The sequence below is a fragment of the Pongo abelii genome, chromosome 18 (assembly GCF_028885655.2).
Source record: "Pongo abelii isolate AG06213 chromosome 18, NHGRI_mPonAbe1-v2.0_pri, whole genome shotgun sequence".
NCBI classification, from domain to species: Eukaryota; Metazoa; Chordata; class Mammalia; order Primates; family Hominidae; genus Pongo; species Pongo abelii.
This window is the reverse complement of record NC_072003.2, coordinates 23,834,665-23,858,579: the sequence shown is the minus strand read 5'-3', so window position 1 is coordinate 23,858,579 and position 23,915 is coordinate 23,834,665. Positions and strand designations below refer to the sequence as shown.

The following is a 23,915-nucleotide window of genomic DNA, read 5'->3' as shown; positions in this document are numbered from 1 at the left end:
CTTTTAATAGTGGGCAGAAGACTCAAACACTTCACAAAAGAATTCATACAAATAGCCAACTTATACATGAAAATGAACTCAATATAATTATTCTTCAGGGAAATGAAAATTAAAAACACCGAGATAACTGTTTCACACCCACCAGAATGACTAAAACTCAAAAGGCAAACCAAAATATTGGTGTGGGTATGGAGTAAGTGGAAATCTCAAACACGCTGGCTGGTGTAAAATATTACAAGCACTTTGAAGAACCTTTGAAAACATCATACACATAATTTTTGACCAAGTACCCCACTAGTCAGTACCAAAATACTCCACTACTAAGTAATTTCAACCAAGATGAATTTTTAAGCAAGAGAGATCTTTAAGTTCACAAGATGGATTTTTAACCAAGAAAGATCTTTAAATTCATGGCACATTTGCTTATGATATTTGAAGTCATATATCATATACTGGAAATGACCTATAACAACATAAAAATCTATGAAGATTTGAAGTTATGTACAATTGATCTGTGCAACAATACAGATTAATCTCAAATGTACTGTGCTGAAGTAAAGAAACCATGAACAAAATTATAATATATAATTCATTTATATGACATTCGACAACAGGCAAAACTAATGTATGGTAATAAAATCAGAAAGTAATTGCCTCTGGGAGAAGTGAATTGATGAAAACAGGCTAAAAAAAACTTCCTAGAGTCATGGAACTATCTAGTGTCAAAATTATATTTAAGGGGTCAAAGAAGACTGATGTATAGGTAATTTTGAATAATGGCCTTAAAAAGGTAAGGAAGCTATTAGGACACATTTGGTATTTTACAGTTTACAAAAATTTTTCATACTGTAATAAATTATTCTGCTCATATAGAAGCAATTTAGTACTTCTTTGAAAAACAAGAAACAGAGCAGAGATGTTTGGTTCCCTGTGTTTCCCTTATGATCCATCAACCTGTCTGTCTGTCTATCTATCTATCTATCTCTTTCTTTGAAAGCACAAATGCATTTGGGCAAATTACAATTTAAGTAGAAGCCATATGGAAAAAATGAACATAAATTTTGGATAATACAATAAACATAAAAGAAGAAAATAATTTTTTAAAAAAGGAGTATTATTTCATAGGTCTCATAGTTGAATCCTGATTAATAGAACAGAGGGAAGCACTGAAGTTTTGGGTACCTAGAAAAAAACAATGAAACGTATGTTTGAAGAATATTATTAAGGCATCAATATCCTAAGAATAATCAAGGAGAGAGAGACCATATATTTTTTTCAGGAAAATTGAAGAGCCACAGCACCGCAGGGATCCCTTGATCATGACGGCTATGCGGTCACCCAGAACATCAGCTTCATCCGTGTAGTGGGTGGTCAGTAGGATGGTATGATCCTTTTTAAAATGCTGCAGGAGATCCCAGGTGACCTTCCTTGAGACTGGGTCCATGCCAGACGTTGGCTCATCAAGTATCACTACCTGAAGACCAGAAAAACAATTCCATGACCATTGTTAAATATTATATACTGGTACCACTATTCTCTTACCAGTCATGGAGCTTACTCTGATTTTGCTTTCTCACTTGTTCAACCAGGCTAAGATAATAAGTTTAGAGGCCAAGTGCAGTGGCTCACACCTGTAATCTCAGCACTTTGGGAGGCCAAGGTGGGAGGATCAGTTGAGCCCAAAAGTTAGAGCAACATAGTGAGACCCCGTCTCTACAAAAAACTTAAAAAATTAGCTGGGTGTGGTGGCATGTGTCTGTAGTCCCAGCTACTTGGGAGGCTGAGCAGGGAGGATTGCTTGAGTCAGGTAGGTGAAGGCTGCTTTAAGCCATGATTGTACCACTGCACTCCAGCCTGGGCGAAAGAGCAAGACCCTGTCTCAAAAAAAAGTTTAGAAAAAACTGAATTAGGAATGCTGGAATAATTTCAAACCTATGGCCATTTTATACCAATGAGATTGATAAGGTCAATCTCATCTGATTTTCATTTAGGAGGTTATCTTTAGAATGTTAGCTCCATATCAGCTCTCAAATTTGTGTTGGCTGATTCTTTTAGACTAGCTGCAGTGTGCAGTGGGAATCCATATTTGGCTTTGCTTGTTTGTTTGTTTACCTTGGAGCCCCCTATAAATGCTATAATGATGGAGAGTTTGCGCTTCATTCCTCCACTCAGCGACTTCGACAATTCATTACGCTTTTCTAGCAGGTTAAAAGTAGTCAGCATGTGGTCAATTTTTGCAGGAGTCATCTTTCCTTGTACTCCTTTTATCTAGAAAAAGGAGACAGAGTTTACGTGGTGCTTCTAGCTTTACTCTTAGAAACATATTACACCAGCTTTTTTCTTACATCATTCATGTAGCAACTTATTCCCTTTGCTTCTCTTTATGTTTAAAGAAGACTTCATTAAAATCAATTTTGAACTTTGTAAGAATAAAATGTCCACAGTAGCTAATCTATGTGAAGCACATGAATAGACTGGGGAAAAAGGAAACTTTGTTTTGCTCACCACACAATAGAAATGAAGGTGTTCTGATACTGTCAAGTAATTAAACAACAGGTTCTGCTGGGGACACAAGCCCAGCGATTTCCTAATCTGGACCATCTGCTTTGAGATATCGTATCCATTAATATAGGCCTTTCCACTTGTAGGAGGATAGAGACCTAGAAACAAGCAGAAAATATAACAGAAATGTATTTATATTATGTTATAAGATAAAGAAAACTTTATCTTAGTTTTCATAAGGGAACATCACAACAAACTGCTCATTAGCATCTCAACTTTGAAATCTACATATGGATAACTCATTATCATTAGCAATATTTCATACAGAAGAAAATTCTACAAAACACTGACAGTTATTTTTGAGGTGACGAACTTAGAAGTAATTTATTTTGTAATTTCTTATTGAACTGTATGTTCTATGTTTCAATGTGTACGAATAAGTGCAAATCATTTGAGTAATAAAAACATGAGAGCGTGTCATATTACAACATGCCAGCACTGCCAATCAGCCATTTGAAATTTATGAATTCTGTTTTAAGCTGTGCATTGCTTTAAGTTAAGGTGTATATGGTAAGCCCCAGGGCAAGTACTAAGAAAATAACTCAAAATTATATAATGAGAAAAATTATTAAAGGAATCAAAATGTTACACACTAGAAAATATTCACTTAATGCAGGCCGGGCACAGTGGCTCACACCTGTAATCCCAATACTTTGGGAGGCCGAGGTGGGTGGATTGCTTGAGCTCAGGAGTTTGAGACCAGCCTGGGAAACATGGCGAAACCCTGTCTCTATTAAAAATACAAAATTAGCCAGGCATGGTGGCGCGTGCCTGTAATCAGGAGAATCGCTTGAATCTGGAAGGCGGAGGTTGCAGCGAGCTGAGATCACACCACTGCACTCCAGCCTGGCGATGCAGCGAGACTCCATCTCAAATTAAAAAAAAAAAAAAAAAAATGTGTATTCTGCTGAGTGGAATTTTCTACAAGTGTCAATCAGATTGTTTTGAGTAACAGTGCTGTTAAGTTTTTCAGTAACTTTTATAATTTCTGTTTACTGGTTCTATCAATTGCTAGAAGAGTGGTGTTGAAGTCTCCAACTATAATTGCAAATGTGTCTATTTCTTTTTTCAAGTCTATCAGTTTTTGCTTTGAGCATTTTGATGCTCTGTTCTTTGACTGCATTCATATTAAGAATAGTTATGTTTTCTTGGTAGATTGACCTTTTTATCATTATGTAATGTCCTCTTCCCTCTTCCCCAAAATAAATACTAATTTTAAATTTTATAACAATTATTTGCAAACTCAAAAATAAAGGAAATTATTAAAGTATGTATCGCAGAAATCACTAAACTGTAAACATCAAGAGGATACACAAAAGTCTCATTGCTTTATCTACAGTTTTTTTTTTAACAGAGTGGAATACCTACCTGAGAGAATGGATAGAGTGGTAGATTTTCCTGCCCCATTATGTCCTAGAAGAACAGTGATCTGCCCCTCATATAAATTCAAAGACAAGTCCTTTACAGCTATTTTGGTAGTGTTGTGCCCTTGGAATACCTATGAGAGAAATCCCACAAATACTAACTTTACCACAATCACATTGAAAGAACAAGCACTCATATCAACTATCAAAGATACAATACTTCATCAGTCATGAGAAGAAAAATCAAAGTGTAAAAGAATGAAACTATAAGAAGAAATATTTGAAGACATAACATAAGGTTTAGAATTTCACAGTAGATAAACAAACTTTCCCTAAGCAATCTTATTCATTCCTGCTTTCTTTTCTATTTTACTTTATGTGTATAAATTTAAGGGGTACAGGCACCATTTTGTTACACAGATATATGGTACAGTGGTGAGGTCTGGGCTTTTAGTGTAACCATGACCCAAATAATAAACACTGTATCAAGTGATTTTTCATCCTTCATGCATCTCCCACACTCCCATCTTTCTGAGTCTCCAACGTCTGTCATTCCACACTGTATGTCCACCTATACACATTATTTAGCTCTCACTAATAAGTGGGAACATGTGGTATTTGACTTTCTGTTTCTGGATTGTTTCACTTAAGGGAGTGGTCTCCAATTCCATCCATGTTACTGCAAAATACATGATTTCATTCTTTTTTATGGCTGAGTAGTATTCCATCGTGTGTATATATCACAATTATTATTATTTTTAATTTTTTAATTTTTTTGAGGCAGAGTTTCACTCTTGTTGCCCAGGCTGGAGTGCAGTGGCGTGATCTTGGCTCATTGCAACCTCCACCTCCTGGGTTCAAGAGAGTCTCCTGCCTCAGCCTCCCAAGTAGCTGGGATTACAGGCATGCGCCACCATGCCCCGCTAATTTTGTATTTTTGGTAGAGACGGGGTTTCACCATGTTGTTCAGGCTGGTCTCGAACTCCTGACCTCAGGTGATCCACCTGCCTTGGCCTCCCAAAGTGCTGGGATTACAGGCATGAGCCACTGTGCCCGGCCTATACCACAGTTATTTCTTTATCCAATCATCTGTTGATCCAATGGATGACTGCTTTGTTTCAGTTTCCATCTTGAACTTATAATGCCACAATCTTCTTCAGTTAATGTCTTTGGCCTAAGTTAGAGAACTGTCAATTGAAAATCACATGTTTATTTATCTCAAATTTTTTACATGTAGACTAGCAGTGCTTCTGCTTACTATACAAGAAGCTGGAAAAAGAATCACTCCAGTCTAGCAACAAGTAGAAGCCAAATAATCTATGAAATTATAACTTTTCTTGAACCCATCTTAGAGGTAAGGTTTCCAGGCAACCAACCAGCCTGAAGTTTAAAGAAAAAATAGATACTTTCAAGGAGAGATGGTATATTAATATTTGCTTGTCTGGAGCAGACATGGGTACCCTAGGAGCCAACTTGAGTACTTATACAAGCTAGTAAGAAGATTTTGGTTAGATTTTTAATAAAAATGAGGTGAAAACAGTTTAAGAAACACAATACTTAAATGGAAGAGTTGGGATTCAAGCCCATATCATTAAGAATTAAAGCATATTTTCCTTCCAACACAACCTATAGATGGTGAATAAAGGCAAACGTCTTGTGTAATAGAAAAAAAATACTACTGGGCTGGGTGCGGTGGCTCATGTCTGTAATCCCAGCACTTTGGGAGACCGAGGCAGGGGGATCACGAGGTCAGGAGATTGAGACCATCCTGGCCAACATGGTGAAACCCCATCTCTACTAAAAATACAAAAATCAGCTGGGCGTGGTGGCGGGCACCTGTAGTCCCAGCTACTCAGGAGGCTGAGGCGCGAGAATCGCTTGAACCCAGGAGGTGGAGGTTAGAGTGAGCTGAGATCGCACCACTACACTCCATCCTGGCAACAGAGGGAGACTCAGTCTCAAAAAAAAAAAACAAAACTATTTAATTTTTTAAAAATCCCAAATGGTGGTAGATATTTTCTCCCTAGGTGTCTTATACTGTCTTCTCCATAGACCTAAGCATCAGGCTTGTAACTGCTTATTTGAAATCTCTACTTAGATGAATGTCTGAAGTTCCTATATCCAAAAGTAAGCTCTTAATTTCCCAAACTTTTATTTAAAAACCAACAATGAACTAACTGAACTGTGACTTTTCCCCAGGGTCTCCCATATTCATAACTGTTCAACTAACCCCCCATTTCCTCAAGCCACAAAACCAACAGCCACATTAGTTTCTTCCTTTTCCTTCAATCCCACATCTAACCTATACATAAGTCTTCAGTTATAACCCTAAAACACGTTTTGAATCTTTTTTTTTTTTTTTTTTTTGACAGAGTCTTACTCTGTTACCTAGGCTGGAGTGCAGTGGCGCGGTCTCGGCTCACTGCAACTTCCACCTCCCAGGTTCAAACAATTTTCCTGCCTCAGCCTCCTGAAATTACGGGTACCCACCACCACACCGGGTTAATTTTTGTATTTTTAGTAGAGACGGGGTTTCACCATGTTGGCCAGGCTGATCTCGAGCTCCTGACCTCAGGTGATACACCTGCCTCGGCCTCCCAAAGTGCTGGGATTACAGGTATAAGCTAGCATACCTAGCCTGTTTTGAATCTTTATACTGCGATCTCCAGTGCCACCAGCCTAGTCCATGGTGCCATCATATCCTACCTGGGCTACTATCAAAGCCTCCAATTTGTCTTCTTTCTTCCACTCAGTCCTCACAACAGCCAGAGTGGTCCTGCCTGTTCAATTGTACACTGGTACCACCTCTGATTCAAAACATAATCAACATATGAAGCACCTTCCAACCCAAGGGTTTTGATTTTTTTCCATCTGTTTGAATTTTTTGTCCCTAGTGTTTTTTTGGGATGGAGTCTCACTCTGTCACCCAGCCTGGAGTGCAGTGGTGTGATCTTGACTCGCTGTAACCTCTGCCCTCACCGGGTTCAAGCGATTCTCCTGCCTCAGTCTCACGAGTAGCTGGGATTACAGGCATGTGCCACCATGCCCAACTAATTTTGTATTTTATTAGAGATGGAGTTTCACTATATTGGTCAGGCTGGTCTTGAACTCCTGACCTCAGGTGATCCACCCCCTTTGGCCTCCCAAAGTGTTGGGATTACAGGCGTGAGCCACCCACCGCGCCCGGCCTGTTCCTAGTTTTTCAACAATCTGGTTCATTCTCATCTAGTCTCAGCTCCAAGTGCACTGTTTTCAGGTTTGGGTTTCCAGGAAACAGTTCTCAATTAGAAGATTAGAATGTAGTATGAAAGTTGTCCAAATCAAAATGAGGTCACTTGTATTAAAAAACAAAAAAACAAAAAAACACAACACCTTAATAAATACATCTAGGGAAGGCCATGAAGAGAGCGTTCTCATGTACAAATGCCTGGTAACAAGCACTATCACAAAAGGCTCTGCAGAAACCACAACCTGGCAGCCGGGCACAGTGGCTCACACCTGTAACCCCAGCACTTTAGGAGGCTGAGGCAGGTGGATCACCTGAGGTTAGGAGTTTGAGACCATCCTGGTCAACATGGCAAAACCTTGTCTCTACTAAAAATCCAAGAACTAGCCAGGCATGGTGGCACGTGCCTGTAATTTCAGCTACTCTGGAGGCTGAGACAGGAGAATCACTTGAACCTAGGAGGCAGAGGTTGCAATAAGCCAAGATCACACTACTGTACTCCAGCCAGGGAAACAGAGGGAGACTCTATCTCAAATAAAAAAATTAAAAAAAAAAAGAAAAAGAAAAGAAAAGAAAAAAGAAACCACAACCTTGTATAAAGGCCATTGCAGTCCTACACAAAAAATGTTTCTGTAAAGACATCTGCCCAGCAACTGCCTGTCTGACCTCAGATTGGCACCATGCTTGTTATTAATCCTTGTAGCCAAAAATAATTATCTGAAACAATCATATAATCCTCCTAATTCTCCTTTAAAAGTCTTTGTCTTTCTATACTTCCCTGAGTATATATACAATTTACTAAGACACATGAATGCTCTATTCCAAAGTAAATACCATTTTCTTTTAGAGAGCCTCTCTCTGTTATTTAGGTTTATATAAATGGTGTCAGGAGTGCGATCAAAGTGAGCTCACTTCAGAAGAATCAGCAGCCCCTGGAATCAAATGTGGTACAACTGAGGCCTCTGCATTCTCTGTTTCCATGAGTTACTTTTTATGCCCTAGTGAATCTCTTCTCAGATTCTCATCCTCCCTCACTTTGGTGAGTGATTTATGACTTCATATGGGGTTTGTTTTGGTTGTAAGGCCACCTTAATAAAGAATATTATCTCTCTCCTAGAATGATAAGACTTTCTTTTATGACAAGTCCTTTCTGGTATAAAGACAACCACTCTCCTGGTTTGAGTATCCTGGATTCTACATAATTTATAGCCTGGGTCTGAGGCATGTATTTCTGGTGAATTCACATGGCCTGCATGTCTAGTGTAATATTTTGTTTGGTCTGCATGCCTGGGTTAAAGTTTTTGTGAACACTCTGATTTTGGTTTCATTTTGGCTTGCTTACGTGCATCTATAAATGATTTGGCTCTTTCCCCTTGCTTGCTTCTAAAAATATTCTCAGAGTAAGAAAACATTCTAAATGTTGACGCAGATTCTAAAAGCCACTAGGATGGTCACTATCATCTAAAACACCAGTCTACACTCCTGACATTTGCTGACAGGATTAATGGGATTGTCTTTGCTCTCAAGAGATTAATAAGAACAAAATGGGATTCTCAAACATGAAGGAATGCCAGGTTTTCTGGGATTTGAGCCAGCATTATGGGCCATTTTGGAGCACATTTTTAAACCAATGGGAAAATTATATTTAAAACATTCACAGCTGAAATGGTCATTTTCAAACTCTTTTAAAAACTTCTAACTATAGAGTTGACATGGAGAGCCTTCTAAGTTCTCTATGATTTTTCCTGCCTACTCCGAATCTGCTGACTTTTCTACTGATGCTGAAATAAAACTCATTGCTTATGGCAATTCCAGCCAAGGATAAAAAAGTCTTAAAGGGCTTTCAAATTAATGGCTTGACAAATTACAGCAACCTGAACATTTTTCCGAAATGTCCATTTAGGATCGCCTGGCTAACAATCACTTATAGTGATGGAACAGTTAATTGAAGGATTATTAGTCTACAAGAAAAAGTACTAGGGAAATGTTCATAAAAGTTAGGCTTCCAGATCAAACGAGTCAAAATCTTGAGCTCAGATCAACATTATAAGGTATCTCTCTCCAACATAAACATTTTGCTTTGTCTACAAGGCAGGGCAAAAAAAGCCAAAAAAGAAACCTGCTCGAATGCTTCCCTACGTTCATTGACTAGTAAGCAAACCAGGCCAGCACACAAAAGATGAGATTTGTTACTAAAAATGCAAGTCTACTTGGAGATTTTGTTTTTCTTACACAATTTAGCCAGTCCTAGCTAAATGTAAGCATTGGAATATTTAATCCTAAACTTACTTAAAAAAGAAAAAGAGTGTTTTGTTTGTTTTTTAAAAAATCAAACTGCTATGAAAGCTACTTTACCAAAAATTTTGGTCCACAGTCTTAATTAGAGAAAGTACCTAGCAGAGAAAGTAAAGTTTAGTCACGTAAACAGGTCTCATTTTGTCAGAAATATAAATTGGATCTAACTCTCCTTTATAAATTTGTGAGTTGTATTGCTATCTCATGATTAAAATTCTAAAATAAAAGCTAAAGCATCTTTGTGTATGTGTACATATGTGTGTGTTTAGGTGTGCTTCCACATATGTACATGTTTTATTTTATGTGTTGTGTCTACATGTAAAGTCTGGCCAAAAATCCCTTAAGAAATTCTCTTCAGATTAACTTAAAGGAGCACTCATATAAAATATATAGTAATCAACTCAAATTCCTTTTAGTTCATGTGACTTATGTATATCTTTAACAAATAAGCTGGCTTTAAAATCATTGTTAAAATAAAAATAGAAATGTCTTCAAAATTGTCAACATACATCTTGCCCATACATTTTTGGGTTTACTGCTGAAACAGTTTTATATGTTTCTCTGTTAGATGTTATAAGGTCATAAAATTATAACCCCAACTTAAAAACAGAATGATCTTTATGTATCTCCTTGGTAAGTAGGACTAATTTAATGCTGTTGGTTCAATAAAAACATCCGTAACTTTTGTGTTATCAGCAAAATACCCACATATTTAATGTTAAAGGTTCTAACTTAGGTAAACACATGATATTCACAGGCTATAAAAGTGGATAACAGGAAAATAGCTTAAAATGATGGCTGGTTTTGTCTAATATCTCAACTTTCATAAATAATCTAGGTATAATCTTAACAATAAATTTGAGAAACATAAATGAGATAAACTTGTTATGTAATTTAAAATTTTAAATAGATGTTATGTTAAATTAAGTGATACTCATTAAGTGTTTGGGTCATTTCCAAATAAGACCAAAAAATTAAAAATTGCTGAACATAAATATGTTTGTTGTGGACTTCTTAAATTTTATAGAAACACTAAATAAATATATTTGGGTCTATTAATACAAAAAAGTATGTTATGGGGAAATATGCTTCAAAATATTATAATTCTTTTCTATAAGGTAAAGATATGTGACAGTTCAAAATTGCTTACTAGAAATTAAGGTTATTAAAAGTTAAAATTCTATCAATATAAATAATTCTGTATATAGTATACAAAAAAGATGTATTTTTGATAAAAATTATAAGGCATAAATATGTGTGTTCTTTATTGAGAAAAAATATAATTTTGTCTAATTCAGAGGTTATTTAAAGATTATTTCAAAAAGTGAATTTAGGAAATACATAAAAACAAGATAGAAAGGAACCAGGAACTGAGAGAGTGAGAGAGAGAGAGAGAGAGAGATAGAGAGGAAAGTTATGGATATATCGGCTGGGCGCAGTGGCTCACACCTGTAATCCCAGTACTTTGGGAGACTGAGGCTGGGGGATCACCTGAGGTCAGGAGTTCGAGACCAGCCTAGCTAACATGGCAAAACCCCGTCTCTACTAAAAACACAAAAATTAGCCGGGCATGGTGGTGTGTGCCTGTAATCCCAGCTACTCAGGAGGCTGAGGCAGGAGAATCACTTGAACCCAGGAGCCGGAGGTTGTGGTGAGCTGAGATCGTGCCACTGCACTACAGTCTGGGTGACAGAGTGAGACTCTGTCTCAAAAAAAAAAAAAAAAAAAGAAAATTATGGATATAAAGACATATTTTTGACAAGAAAGGCTGAAAAAATAAAATAATTTTGTGTAAAAAATCTTATGTGGTAACTTTTGTCCTAAGGTAAAATGACTGGTTATTTAGAAAAAAGTAAGTATAGGATAAAGCAGAAAGTCTAAGCATATCATTGAATGTCTGAGTAAGGTATGATAAGGTTTGTGAAGAATAAATTTATACAAGAAATTTGTGTGTAATCAGGTTGACTATAATTAGAAGGGAATAATGTCTTTGTAAAGATTGAACTTAATATTAAAAATTTACTAATACAAAACTAAAAATTTGGTCCCCTATGTGAGAACAACAGGTTTTCTTGAAGTGCTGATCTGTTCTTGCTAAAACTGCAAGAGGTTTTGATTTTTAATTCTAAAATCTATTTCTTTAATAACTATCTTCTAAACTGCAGACAGTTTTTATTTTTGCCATGTTTCTTCCTGAGATTCATTTAATTTGTATAGTTTCAGGTCAGAAATGTTGTTTTCTTCATTCAGAATGGTAATTTCATTTCTTGGGGTAGGGTTTTTCTCCTGAAGCTTCTCTGATTCACCTCAAAAATCCAAAAATCTCAAAAATTCAACTTTTGCTGTATCCACTGCATATGATTTGCAGATCATACATCACTGCCCTCAACTCTCATTCTCTCCTTGAAAAGTCTATCTTTTTGCTTGGCTGGGGTGATAATTCTCTCTTTAACTTTTTCATCATCTCCTGTAACTTTTGCTCCAGTTTTAACTTGCCTATTATGACCTGACACTGCAATGTTCTGTCTTGAAGGCCAGAAAAGCAATATTTTCTTTCAGGATAACTTGATTCTAAACTCTTGGCTTTACCTGATATATCTGAATTTTTCCATGTAACCAGAAAATTTCTCATGCTTTTTACTAAGAGCCATGTATTCCCCTACACATACCAGTTTCCTTGTTTACATTCCTCTATAATATGATATACATTCACAATTTTGGACATACTTCCTGTGTCTGATTAAATTCAGGTAACTTTTCATTAGGCTTGACTTCCAGGATACCTAATTAGCTTCCCAAAAGGAAAAGCAATCACACTACAGAAGGTTCTTTACCTTTTTGGTAACTGGCCTAAAACACAAAATTTTTTGTTTTATCAAGGTAATTTCCTGTTACCTTTATGAGATTTCTTTTTGATTACTCAGGTTTGAAGGCATCAAGTTTTTTATACCCACATAACTTTATGTTTAAGTTGATTTTACTTTTTACAATTTATTTTTAATTTTCATAGGTGCATAATAGTTGTATATATTTATAGGGTGCATGTGATATTTTGATAGAAGCTTACAATTTGTAATGATCAAAACTGGGTAACTGGGATATCCATCACCTCAAACATTTATTATTCCTTTGTATTGGGAAAAGTCCAGGCTGAGCGTGGTGGCTCACACCCATAATCCCGGCACTTTGGGAGGCCAAAGCACGCAGATCACCTGAGGTCAGGAGATCGAGATCAACCTGGCCAACATGGTGAAACCCTGTCTCTACTAAAAATACAAAAATTAGCTGGACATGTTGATGTGTGCCTGCAATCCCAGCTGCTTGGGAGGCTGAGACAGGATAATTGCTTGAACCAGGGAGGCAGAGGTTGCAGCGAGCCAAGATTGTGCCACTGCACTCCAGCCTAGGTGACACAGTGAAACTCTGTCTCAAAAAAGAGGAAAAGTCCAAACCTTGTCTCCTATTTTAAAATATGCAGTAAATTATTGCTAACTGTAATTGCCTTATTGTGCCATCAAACACTTTCTATCTAATTGCATTTTTGTACCCGTCAAGAAATCCCTTTTTATGCCCCACTCTGCACTACCCTTTCTAGTCGCTAGTCACCACCACTCTATTCACTACTTTCATGGAATGAATTATTTTAGCTCCACATATGAATGAGAATATGCAATGTTTGTCTTTCTGTTCCTGGTTTATTTCACTTAACATAATATCCCCAGTTCCATCCATGTTGCTGCAAATGACTTGATTTCATTCTTTTTTGTGGCTGAATAATATTCCATTGTGTATATATACCACATTTTCTTTACACATTCATCTGCTGATGGACACTTAGGTTGATTCCATATCTTGGTTAGTGTGAGTGATGCTACAATAAACATGAGAGTGCAGATACATCTTTGATACATTGACTTCCTTTCTTTTGGATACACATCTAGCAGTGGGATTGCTGGATCATATGACAGTTCTATTTTTAGGTTATGAGGAACCCCTGTACCATTTTCCAGCGTGGCTGTACTAATTTACATTCCCACCAATAGTATACAAGGGTTTCCCTTTCTCTGCATCCTTACCAGCATTTATTATTTCCTGTCTTTTTGATAATATCCACTTAACTGGGTTGACATAATCTCTTTGTGGTTTTGATTTGCATTTTCCTGATGATTAGCTGCACTGACAATTTTTTCATATACCTGTTGGCCCTTTGTATTACTTCTTTTGAGAAATATCTATTTAGATCTTTTGCCTATTTTTAAATTGGATTTTTTTTTCTATTGAGTTGTTTCAGTTCCTTTTATATTTTGGCTATTTTGGCTATTAATCCCTTATTGGATGAATAGTTTGCAAATATTTTCTCCCATTCTGTAAACTGTGTCTTCCCTTTGTTTTTTTTTTTTTTTTTTGAAATGGAGTCTCGCTCCTTCACCCTGGCTGGAGTACAGTGGCGCAATCTCAGCTCACTGCAACCTCCGCCTCTCCGGTTCAAGTGATTCTTCTGCCTCTACCTCCCGAGTAGCTGGGACTACAGGCACATGCCACCACGCCCAGCTAATTTTTGTATTTTTAGTAGAGACGGGGTTTTACCGTATTAGCCAGGCTGGTCTCAAACTCCTGACCTCGTGACCTGCCTTCCTTGGACTCCCAAAGTCCTGGGGTTATAGGCATGAGCCACCGTGCCTGGCCAGAAGCTTTTAAGCTTGACGTAATTCCATTTGCCAATTTTTGCTTTGATGTCTGTGCTTTAAAGGTATTATTCAAGAAATCTTTGGCCAGATGCACATGAATAGCCAGTCCATGACCCTTCAGATTATATTAGGAGAGACAGCCAAGGAATTTTTATAGCTCTGGATACAAGTAAATGTATATTGGTGTTCATTTCAAATGAATACAAAAATCTCTGATCTGACAGTGATGGAAAGAGAGATGTTCCAAATCAATGGTCTTACATTATGTCCATAGGTTGTGTTAATCTCCTGCCACAGGCAAATGATACTAGATCTGACGCAGCTGCAATTGAGTCAACTATTTACTTGAGTTTGTGGTAGATCCACCATCATCCCACAGCATTCATCTGGGTGGATTTTTGCACGAACTAGAGTGGTAACTTAAATGGGGGTATGACTAGGGATCACTACTAATACATACTTTTTTTTTTTTTTTTTTTTTGAGACAGAGTCTCGCTCTGTTGCCCAGGCTGGAATGCAGTGGCACCATCTTGGCTCACTGCAACCTCTGCCTCCTGGGTTCAAGTGATTCTCCTGCCCCAGCCTCCCAAGTAGCTGGGACTACAGGTGCGTGCTACCATGACCCGCTAATTTTTGTATTTTTAGTAGAGACGGGGTTTCACCGTGTTAGCCAGGATGGTCTCGATCTCCTGACCTCGTGATCCACCTGCCTCAGCCTCCCAAAGTGTTAGGATTACAGGCATGAGCCACCACGCCCGGCCTCTAGTAATATATTCTTTAAAGGTGGTTCTAATCTCTGCCACTTCCCCAGAATGTAACAATGCTTTTGATTTACCATCTTGGCTAGTGGAGGTAAGTAGTTTCAAAGGATTCAACTTGACTTGACCCTGTAGGGCAGCTCTTCTCTAGAGGCCAGGGAGCCAATGTAAGGGTTACACCAGCTACAAAATATGTCGTTTCCAATTGTACACTTGACAGTTGTGGAGATGCCCGTTGGGTGTGTCCATGGTCTCAGTGTACCCACTGTAAGCCGGAAAAGGACCAGGATTCCATTTATTACCTAGCCTGCACATACCCCTGGTTAAACAAGGGGACTATGATGACACTTTGTATCCCTGAGTATTGCCTAGGCAAACAGCTATAGGTCCTTTTGCAGAAAGACTAGGGTAATCATTATCATGTGCCTTTGCTTTAGTGTTGCAGTCTGCTTCCACCTAGCAATCAAGCCCCTCCTCCAGTCAACAGGTGTCAGCTCTGAAAACCGAAAAGGGTGGAAGAGACCATGAATTACTACTGGGTGCCTTGCTTCGGGCTCCTAGTGATTCATTCATCCACACTTCTGGTTGTGTGGTTTGAGCAATGCCCTCACTGGCTGCCCATCTATTTTGCCTCAAGGAAATTGTGTTTTATTAACCATTATTTGTGGATCAAGTGCCCCAGACTGCCACTCCAAACTTGTCACTGATTAGGAAAATTGTTCACACCTGTGCCACACCCTGATCTCTATTATTTTTGAATCATATCTCCATTGTTATCAGTGAGTCCAGTTCTGTAATAATATCTCTTACTGTCAACAGTTCCCAATGATGCTGGTGTTCCTCTTATTAGCACATTTCTTAATGCTTCGATAAATGCTCTCTGGGCCCACTTGCAAAACAGTCATGTAGTAGATTAGTTGGATGGGACTGATTCAGGGTTTCTCTGAGGTTGCAGTCAAGGTGTTGACTTGGATTGTAGTCACCTGAAGCTTGACAGAAGCCAAGACATCCACTTCCAAGAAGGCTCACTCACATGGCTGGGAGCTGGTACTGGTTATTTTGGGAAGCCTTAGTTCTTCTCCACAGAAGCAAGTCCACAGGGCGGCTTGAAAGACATGGTGACTTACTTAAGGGCAAGCAATTGAAGACCAAAGTAAAATTCACAATACCTGCTATGAACTGGTTTTAGAAAGCATACATTTTCACTTCCATTGTATTATACAGATCACACAGGAGACGACTGGACAAGGGCATGAATATCAGGAGGTGAGGATCCCTGGGGACCATCGTGAAGCCTGCCAACTATAGTCTACCCTCTGCTTCCAGTGATTCATATTCCTCCCATGTGCAAAATACCTATACCTGCTCCCAATTCCACAATCCTTTATAGCATCGACTCAAAGTCCTGGTATAGCAAACCTGCACAAATTAGGAATTTAAGCTTTTCTAGAGCTCTCCTATTCTTTTGATTAAGTCTGGGGCTTAGTTCTCAGTTTTTTTTCTGTTCTTTGGCTACTGAGGATGAGAATCTCTTTATATGTCTCCTGGGAGGCTTACTAGATTTTATAACTCCTAGCCTCTGATGGTTAATCATAAACAATCTCCATGTATCTGTTCTCTCCCAGATAGCTATCCAGTTCTATAGTCCATATAACTAATACTCTCACATTTTTCAAATGCTTGATGGATGTCACTAACTGGTGCATTTATTCCTCCTCGTATATCATCCCAATTCACCACATATGAACACTGTACTGCTAACTTTTACCAGAGTCTACCACTCATCTTATCATCTACTTTCTCTGGCAACTCTGGGTATCAGTAATCACTAACTGGTTCCCTGGGAAGTAAACTGTAAGATGAAAACTGGCATCCAGGAAGTTTACATAAGATAGAAATTAGCATGCAGGAGTGTTCTTGGGACCAACACCTGTGTGAAGAAAGGAAGGATACCGATTTGGGAGAGAAAATAGTAGGGCTACAGTACATACAGTGACAACAAGGTCAACCACGCAAGGAGTTCTGCAGCTTGGATGACCATTCAGAGCCAATTGGAGCTGGAGGAAAAAGCTGGGCCTTAATATCCCCACCTTGAGCAGTCACTGGATCTAGGCTATTCCAGGAAAATGAGCCTAATTTGGGATGAGGTGGCTCTGTTCAACTGAGGTTATATTGTTGGAAAGGGTCATGGCATCCACAATGGCCATGTTTTCAGAGATGCTTCATTAACATAACTTATCATTAACATAACCTAACTTATCAGAACTGTTCCTCCTGTCCATCCTTCTCTTTAATTAACAGATCATCACTCTATTTATGTTCCTAATGGCATATACTGTGTACTACAATTATCTTATTTTTCATTCAATTGTTAAGCACTTTTAGCCACGCTAAAATATAAGCTGTAGTTTATAGGACGCTTTCCTTACACCATATACAAAAATCAACTCTCTGGCAGAGATTTCCTGAAGATGCCAAAAGCAACTGCAACCAAAGCAAAAATTGACAAATGGGATCTAATTAAACTAAAGAGCTTCTGCACAGCAAAAGAAACTATCAACACAGTAAACAGATAACCCACAGAATAGGAGAAAATTTTGCAAACTATGCATCTGACAAAGGTCTAATATCCAGCATCTATAAGGAACTTAAACAAATTTACAAGAAAAAAAAATCCCGTTAAAAAGTGGGCAAAGGAAATGAACAGAGACTTTTCAAAAGAAGACATACACGTGGCCAAGAAGCATATGAAAAAAAGCTCAATATTGCTGATCATTAGAGAAATGCAAATCAAAACTACAATGAGTTACCATCTCATACCAGTCAGGATAGCTATTATTAAAAAGTCAAAAAGTAACATACTGGTGAGGTTGCAGAGAAAAGGGAATGCTTATACACTGTTAGGGGAGTGTAAATTAGTTCGACCATTGTGGAAAGCAGTGTGGCAATTCCTCAAAGAGCTAAAAGCAGAACTACCATTTGACCCAGCAATCCTGTTACTGGGTATATACCCAAAGGAATAGAAATTGTTCTATCATAAAGACACAGGCACGTGTACATTCATTGCAGCACCACTCACAATAGCAAAGACATGCAATAAGCCTAAATGCCCATCCATGGTAGACTGAATAAAGAAAATGTGGTACATATACACCAAGGAATACTATACAGCCACAGAAAAGAACAAGATCATTTCCTTTGCAGGAACATGAATGGAACTGGGGGCCATCATCCTTAGCAAACTAACACAGGAACAGAAAAACAAATGCCGCATGTTCTCACTTAAAAGTGGGAGCTAAATGATGAGAACACATGGACACAAAGAGGGGAACAACAGGCACTGGGACCTACCAGAGGGTAGAGGTTGGGAGAAGGGAGAGGAGCAGAAAAAATAACTATTGGGTACTAGGCTTAGTGTCACCTGGGTGACAAAATAATCTGGACATCAAACCATTATGAGCCGAGTTTTTCGGTATAACAAACCTTCACATGTACCCCTGAACATAAAATAAATGTTAAAGAAAAAACCAAAATCTAATTATATTCTGGAGGGAGGAGAAAGATGACACTTTTGATTACATACTATATATATGTTATCTTTCTCAAAGGAAGTAAACATGATGGCTATGACCTGTTATTAACATCTAATTTTTATTTTGGTATTTCCAGTAACAATGAACTGTAAACGAAGCTTCAGTTTCATCAAGAATAAAAGATCTTTGAAACGATACCTTGCACAAATGTTTGATCTGGATACCTGCTATCAAATCAATAGGTTCAGCTTCAAAATACTTGCTTTGCATTTTCTCATAAAATTGATTTTCTTCAGTTTTTTTCTCAGGTGGTTCCACAAACCAGTAAGAGCGCTACGAAGGGAAAAAAAATACCATCACTGCCATGGCACGGAAAGGAAGCACTAAACAATACTTTGGTCTGTTAGCTTTTGTATTGAGATGGATTGCACAAAATTTCTTGAAATTAAATTTTGGAGCTAATTGGCTAGTGTCTGAATACCCGGGGCATAAAACATGTACTATTCTTTTTTTTTTTTTTTTTTTTTTTGAGACAGAGTCTTGCTTTGTTTCCCAGGCTGGAGTGCAATGGCGCAATCTCGGCTCACTGCAACCTCCACCTCCTGGGTTCAAGCAATTCTCCTGCCTCAGCCTCCCGAGTAGCTGGGACGGCAGGTGTGCACCACCACACCTGGCTAATTTTTGTATTTTCAGTGGAGACGTGGTTTTGCCATGTTGGCCAGGCTGGTCTCGAATTCCTGACCTCAGGTGATCCACCCTCCTCGGTCTCCCAAAGCACTGGGATTACAGGCATGAGCCACGGTGCCCAGCCGAAAAGCAGACTATTCTATTAAAATCATAAGAGGCCAGGCGTGGTGGCTCACGCCTGTAATCCCAGCACTTTGGGAGGCTGAGGCAGGCAGATCACAAGGTCAGGAGATTGAGACCATCCTGGATAACACGGTGAAACCCTGTCTCTAATAAAAATACAAAAAAAAAAAAAATTAGCCAGGCGTGGTGGCAGGCGCCTGTAGTCCCAGCTACTCGGGAGGCTGAGACAGGAGAATGGCATGAACCTGGGAGGCAGAGCTTGCAGTGAGCCGAGATCGCACCACTGCACTCCAGCCTAGGCGACAGAGCGAGACTCTGTGTCAAAAAAAAAAAAAAAAAAATCATAAGAGAGACAAAAGAAAACCACTGAGAGATGAGGCCATAGCAAACAGTATTCTATTACTCTAGAATACTGGAGTATTCTAATACTCTAGAATTACTCTATAGGATCTTCTTTTCTGAGCAATACAGAAGTGAAAGATAATATGAAAAAATATTGAGAAGAGAGGGCAGGATGCAAATCCTCCCCATTTCTCTGAGGTTCTGACTCTAGGAGATCTGACCTAACCAAGGAAATAGTGTAGGTGGTGTGCGCCCAGACATAACTAACCTCTCCTAGCATATAAAGACCCATCATATATTAATTTATTTTTATTTTATTTTTTTGAGATGGAGTTTTGCTCTTATTGTGCAGGCTGGAGTGCAATGGTGCGATCTTGGTTCACTGCAACCTCCACCTCCTGGGTTCAAGCAATTCTCCTGCCTCAGCCTCCCAAGTAGCTGGGATTACAGGCGCCCGCTACCACACTTGGCTAATTTTTGTATTTTTAGTAGAAACGGAGTTTTGCCATGTTGGTCAGGCTGGTCTCAAACTCCTGACTTCAGGTGATCCACCTGCCTTGGCCTCCCAAAGTGCTGGGATTACAGGCAGGAGCCACTGCATTGGCCCCATCATATATTAATTTCTTTATGCCAGAGTTTAATCTTTTAGAAAACATTTTCCTATAAAAGTGATAGATTACTCATAATTTGTAAAGTTTGGGGTCTCAAGCTATTTTTTTTTTTTTTTTGAGATGGAGTCTCGCTCTGTCGCCCAGGCTGGAGTGCAATAGCACGATCTCAGCTCACTGCAACCTCTGCCTCCTGGGTTCAAGCGATTCTCCTGCCTCAGCCTCCCGAGTAGCTGGGATTACAGGCACGCCACCACGCCTGGCTAATTTTTTGGTTTCACCATGTTGGCCAGGCTAGTCTCGAACTCTCGACCTCAGGTGATCCGCCTGCCTCAGCCTCCCAAAGTGCTGGGATTACCAGCGTGAGCTACCGTGCCCAGCTGGTCACAGGCTATCATCTACCACTATTTATGTTTACCGGAGGGCTTAGAGTGTATTAGGAAAAGGCTAGTGAATTAGTATGGCTGGAGTGTAGATGAAAATGGTTCTTCCACCTGACCTACTGATTCTATTACAGACAGTGCTAAATAACTGATTGCTTTTATAAATATCACAAATGAAGTTCATAAGGACAGGTGCCTCTATCAATAACAGAAAAATTATAACTCACCTGTAAGAAAAAGTTCCATGGCTTGGGCACACCATAGCTTCCTGGAAAGATAGCCTCTATATACCAGGCCACAAGGCTATACAAGAAAGCATCAAATAAAAACATTCCCAGCACACAGGCAAAAGAAAAGTTATCCGGTGTAGTTGATGAGAAGATGTTATTCCATTTAAGTCCAATTCCTAAGACATAACAGGAAGGGTTTAATTTGGTGCCAACTGAGATTAAAAGTTATTTATCTATGTCATAATTAAATACTTAAGAAAATAATTGTGTTGATACTTTCTGGAGATTCCTACTAGATAGAGTCAGTCACTTTCTTGCACCCTTAGAATTTAGGTTGCCCCTGAGGGCATCTCAGTAAGTAATCAGGTAATGTGCTCCCTATTATACCCCAAACAAGCAAATAATTGAAAAAGACTGAAACAAAAATAAAATATAGCTGTGTGTGGTGGCTCACACCTGTAATTCCAGCATTTTGGGAGGCTTAGGCAGGCAGATCACCTGAGGTCAGGAGTTCGAGACCAGCCTGGCCAACATGGCGAAACCCCGTTTCTACTAAAAATGCAAAAATTAGCTGAGTGTGGTGGCAGGCGCCTGTAATCCCAGCTACTCAGGAGACTGAGGCAGAAGAATTGCTCGAACCTGGGAGGCAGAGGTTGCAATGAGCTGAGATCGCACCACTGTACTCCAGCCTGGGCCACAGAACAAGACTCTATCTCAAAAAAAAAAAAAAAAAAAATCATATATATGTAAGAAAAAGTTCCATGGCTCGGGCACGCCATAGCTTCATGGAAAGGCAGCTTCAATATACCAGGCCACAAGGCTATACAAGAAAGCATCAAATAAAAACATCCCCAGAACATAGGCAAAAAAAATTTTTTGCTATATATGTATCAAAAAATCAGGAAAATAGGGTTTAACAAAAATAAGCAGGCTTATGGGTTGTTAAGACAGTGGTTCCTCTCTCTCCACCCCTCCCCATGCCAAATATTCACTGAAATATAAAATTTTAGAAAAACATAATCATTGAAAAGTAGGGATAAATACTGAGCAAAAGACAGAAGACTAGAAGAATTCTTGCACAGATACTGTGCTGATAGTAAAAGGAAGGAGGATACTAAAAGCAGACTGTCACTTTTCACCTATCATTAGATAGCAGGTAGCAACTCCAAAAGAAGTGGGAAGAGGCTGCAGGAAATTTTGGAAATACTAATACAGAATGAGGAAGCACTCATGTCTATAGGTGGCGGTAATAAAGTAATGCAATTCTTTGAAGGGCAGTTTAGCAATCTCAATCAATATTAGAATTATAAATATCCAGTCAGATACCAAAGATATATCTACTAGAAACATTGTAAAAATTACAAGGTAAATACTCACTCCATTTTTCTGCATCAGCTGGAAATTTAACTCCCAATGACATTGCAAAATTTGAGCTGAGACAGGCTGCCAGCTTCTGGATAAGTGTCATCTCTCTATAGTAGAGACGGAGGCCAGAAGCTGGAAAATAGACAGCGAAAAAAAACAAAGTTCCCGAAGTAACGGCAATATTCACTGCAATTAAGAAGAAAATTATAAGGTCAATTTAAGCAATCTTCAAGAATCTAAAATACAAATATTTTTGTTGATGATAAGTGCTCTAAAATAAGTGTGAGAAACAGAAACTTGTCTGTTTTATACAACATTGCTTCCCTCAGCACAGGGCTCTAATAAGATAAAATAAACAGCATGCAAAATTAGTGGGCAATATAAGCATGGAGATAAAAATCCTAAGAATGAATGAAAAAAATGCTAAAGATCAAAAACACTGTAACCAAAATGAAGAATGCCTTTGAGGGGCTCATTCATAGACTGTACACGGCTAAGGAAAGAATCTCTGAGCTTATGGATATATGGATAAAAATCTCAAGAACTGTAAAGCAAAGAAAACAAAGACTGAAAAAAAAAGAACAGTAAAAAGCATCCAAGAACCATGTGACAATTACGAAAGGTATAACAAATACATAATAAGTACATAAGAAGTAGAAAAAAGAAAGAAACAGAAGAAATATTTGACACAATAATGACTGCAAGTTTCCCCCACATTAATGTCAGACACCACACCACAAATCCAGAAAACTCAGAGAACATCAAGCAGGATGAATGCCAGAAAACTTTAACTAGGCAAAATCATTTTCAAGTTATAGAAAATCAAAGATAAAGAAAAAAAGTCCTGAAAAAAGCCAGAGGAAGAAAACACCTTACTTATAGAGGAACAAAGATAAGAATTACATCCAACTTCTTTTCAGAAACAAAACCAGAAGAGGATTGAAATATTTAGTGTTGGAAGAAAAAAACTTCCAACCTAAATTCTGCACCCTGTGAAACTATCCTTTGAATGTAAAAGAGAAATAGACTTTCCTAGACAAACAAAAATTGAGGAAATTTGTTGCCAGTTCACCTGCCTTGCAAGAAACACTAAAAGAAATTCTTTAAAGAGAAGAAAAGTGAAATCTGAATCTCTTTATGTAGATTAGGTTAGAAACTCTAATCCACTTAAAGAAGAGCATCAAAGAAGTAATAATCGAAAGTAACATAAAATCTTTTTTCCCCACTTTTATTGGAAAATAACAATTGTATATGTTTCAAGTGTATGATGTGATGATTTGATATATGTATACATTGTAAAATGATTACCACAATCAAGCTGATTGACACATCTATCATCTCATATTTGTGTGTGTGGGGTCGGGTGGAGGGAGAGTACTTAAGATTTACTCTGGATAAAGAAAATGTGGTACATACACACCATGCAATACTATGCAGCCATAAAAAAGAATGAGATCATGTCCTCTGCAGAGACATGGATGGAGCTGGAGGCCATTATCCTTAGCAAACTAATACAGTAATGGAAAACCAAATACTGCATGTTCTTCCTTATAAGTGGGAGCTAAACGATGAGAATGCATGGACATATAGAGGGGAACAACACACATGCGGGCCTTTTGGAGGGTGGAGAGTTGGAAGAGGTAGAGGATCCGGAAAAATAACTAATGGGTACTAGGCTTAATAGCTGGGTAATGAAATAATCTGTACAACAAACCCCCATGACACAAGTTTACCTATGTAACAAACCTGCA

General features: G+C 38.4%; 1 protein-coding gene across 1 annotated transcript in view; it reads right to left on the bottom strand.

The window, feature by feature from the left end:
• Positions 1-1,189: 1,189 nt before the first annotated feature.
• Positions 1,190-23,915, bottom strand: part of LOC129050710 (phospholipid-transporting ATPase ABCA3-like) — a 57,074-nt gene continuing 34,348 nt past the window's right edge. The window contains exons 6-12 of the mRNA XM_054533576.2: positions 22,177-22,350; positions 20,797-20,975; positions 18,625-18,759; positions 3,931-4,060; positions 2,506-2,660; positions 2,113-2,268; positions 1,190-1,474 (exon numbers count right to left, since the gene is read on the bottom strand). Of these exons, the coding sequence (XP_054389551.1) occupies positions 1,238-1,474; positions 2,113-2,268; positions 2,506-2,660; positions 3,931-4,060; positions 18,625-18,759; positions 20,797-20,975; positions 22,177-22,350 (1,166 nt within the window). The 3' untranslated portion in view covers positions 1,190-1,237. The remainder of the gene's footprint in view (positions 1,475-2,112; positions 2,269-2,505; positions 2,661-3,930; positions 4,061-18,624; positions 18,760-20,796; positions 20,976-22,176; positions 22,351-23,915) is intronic.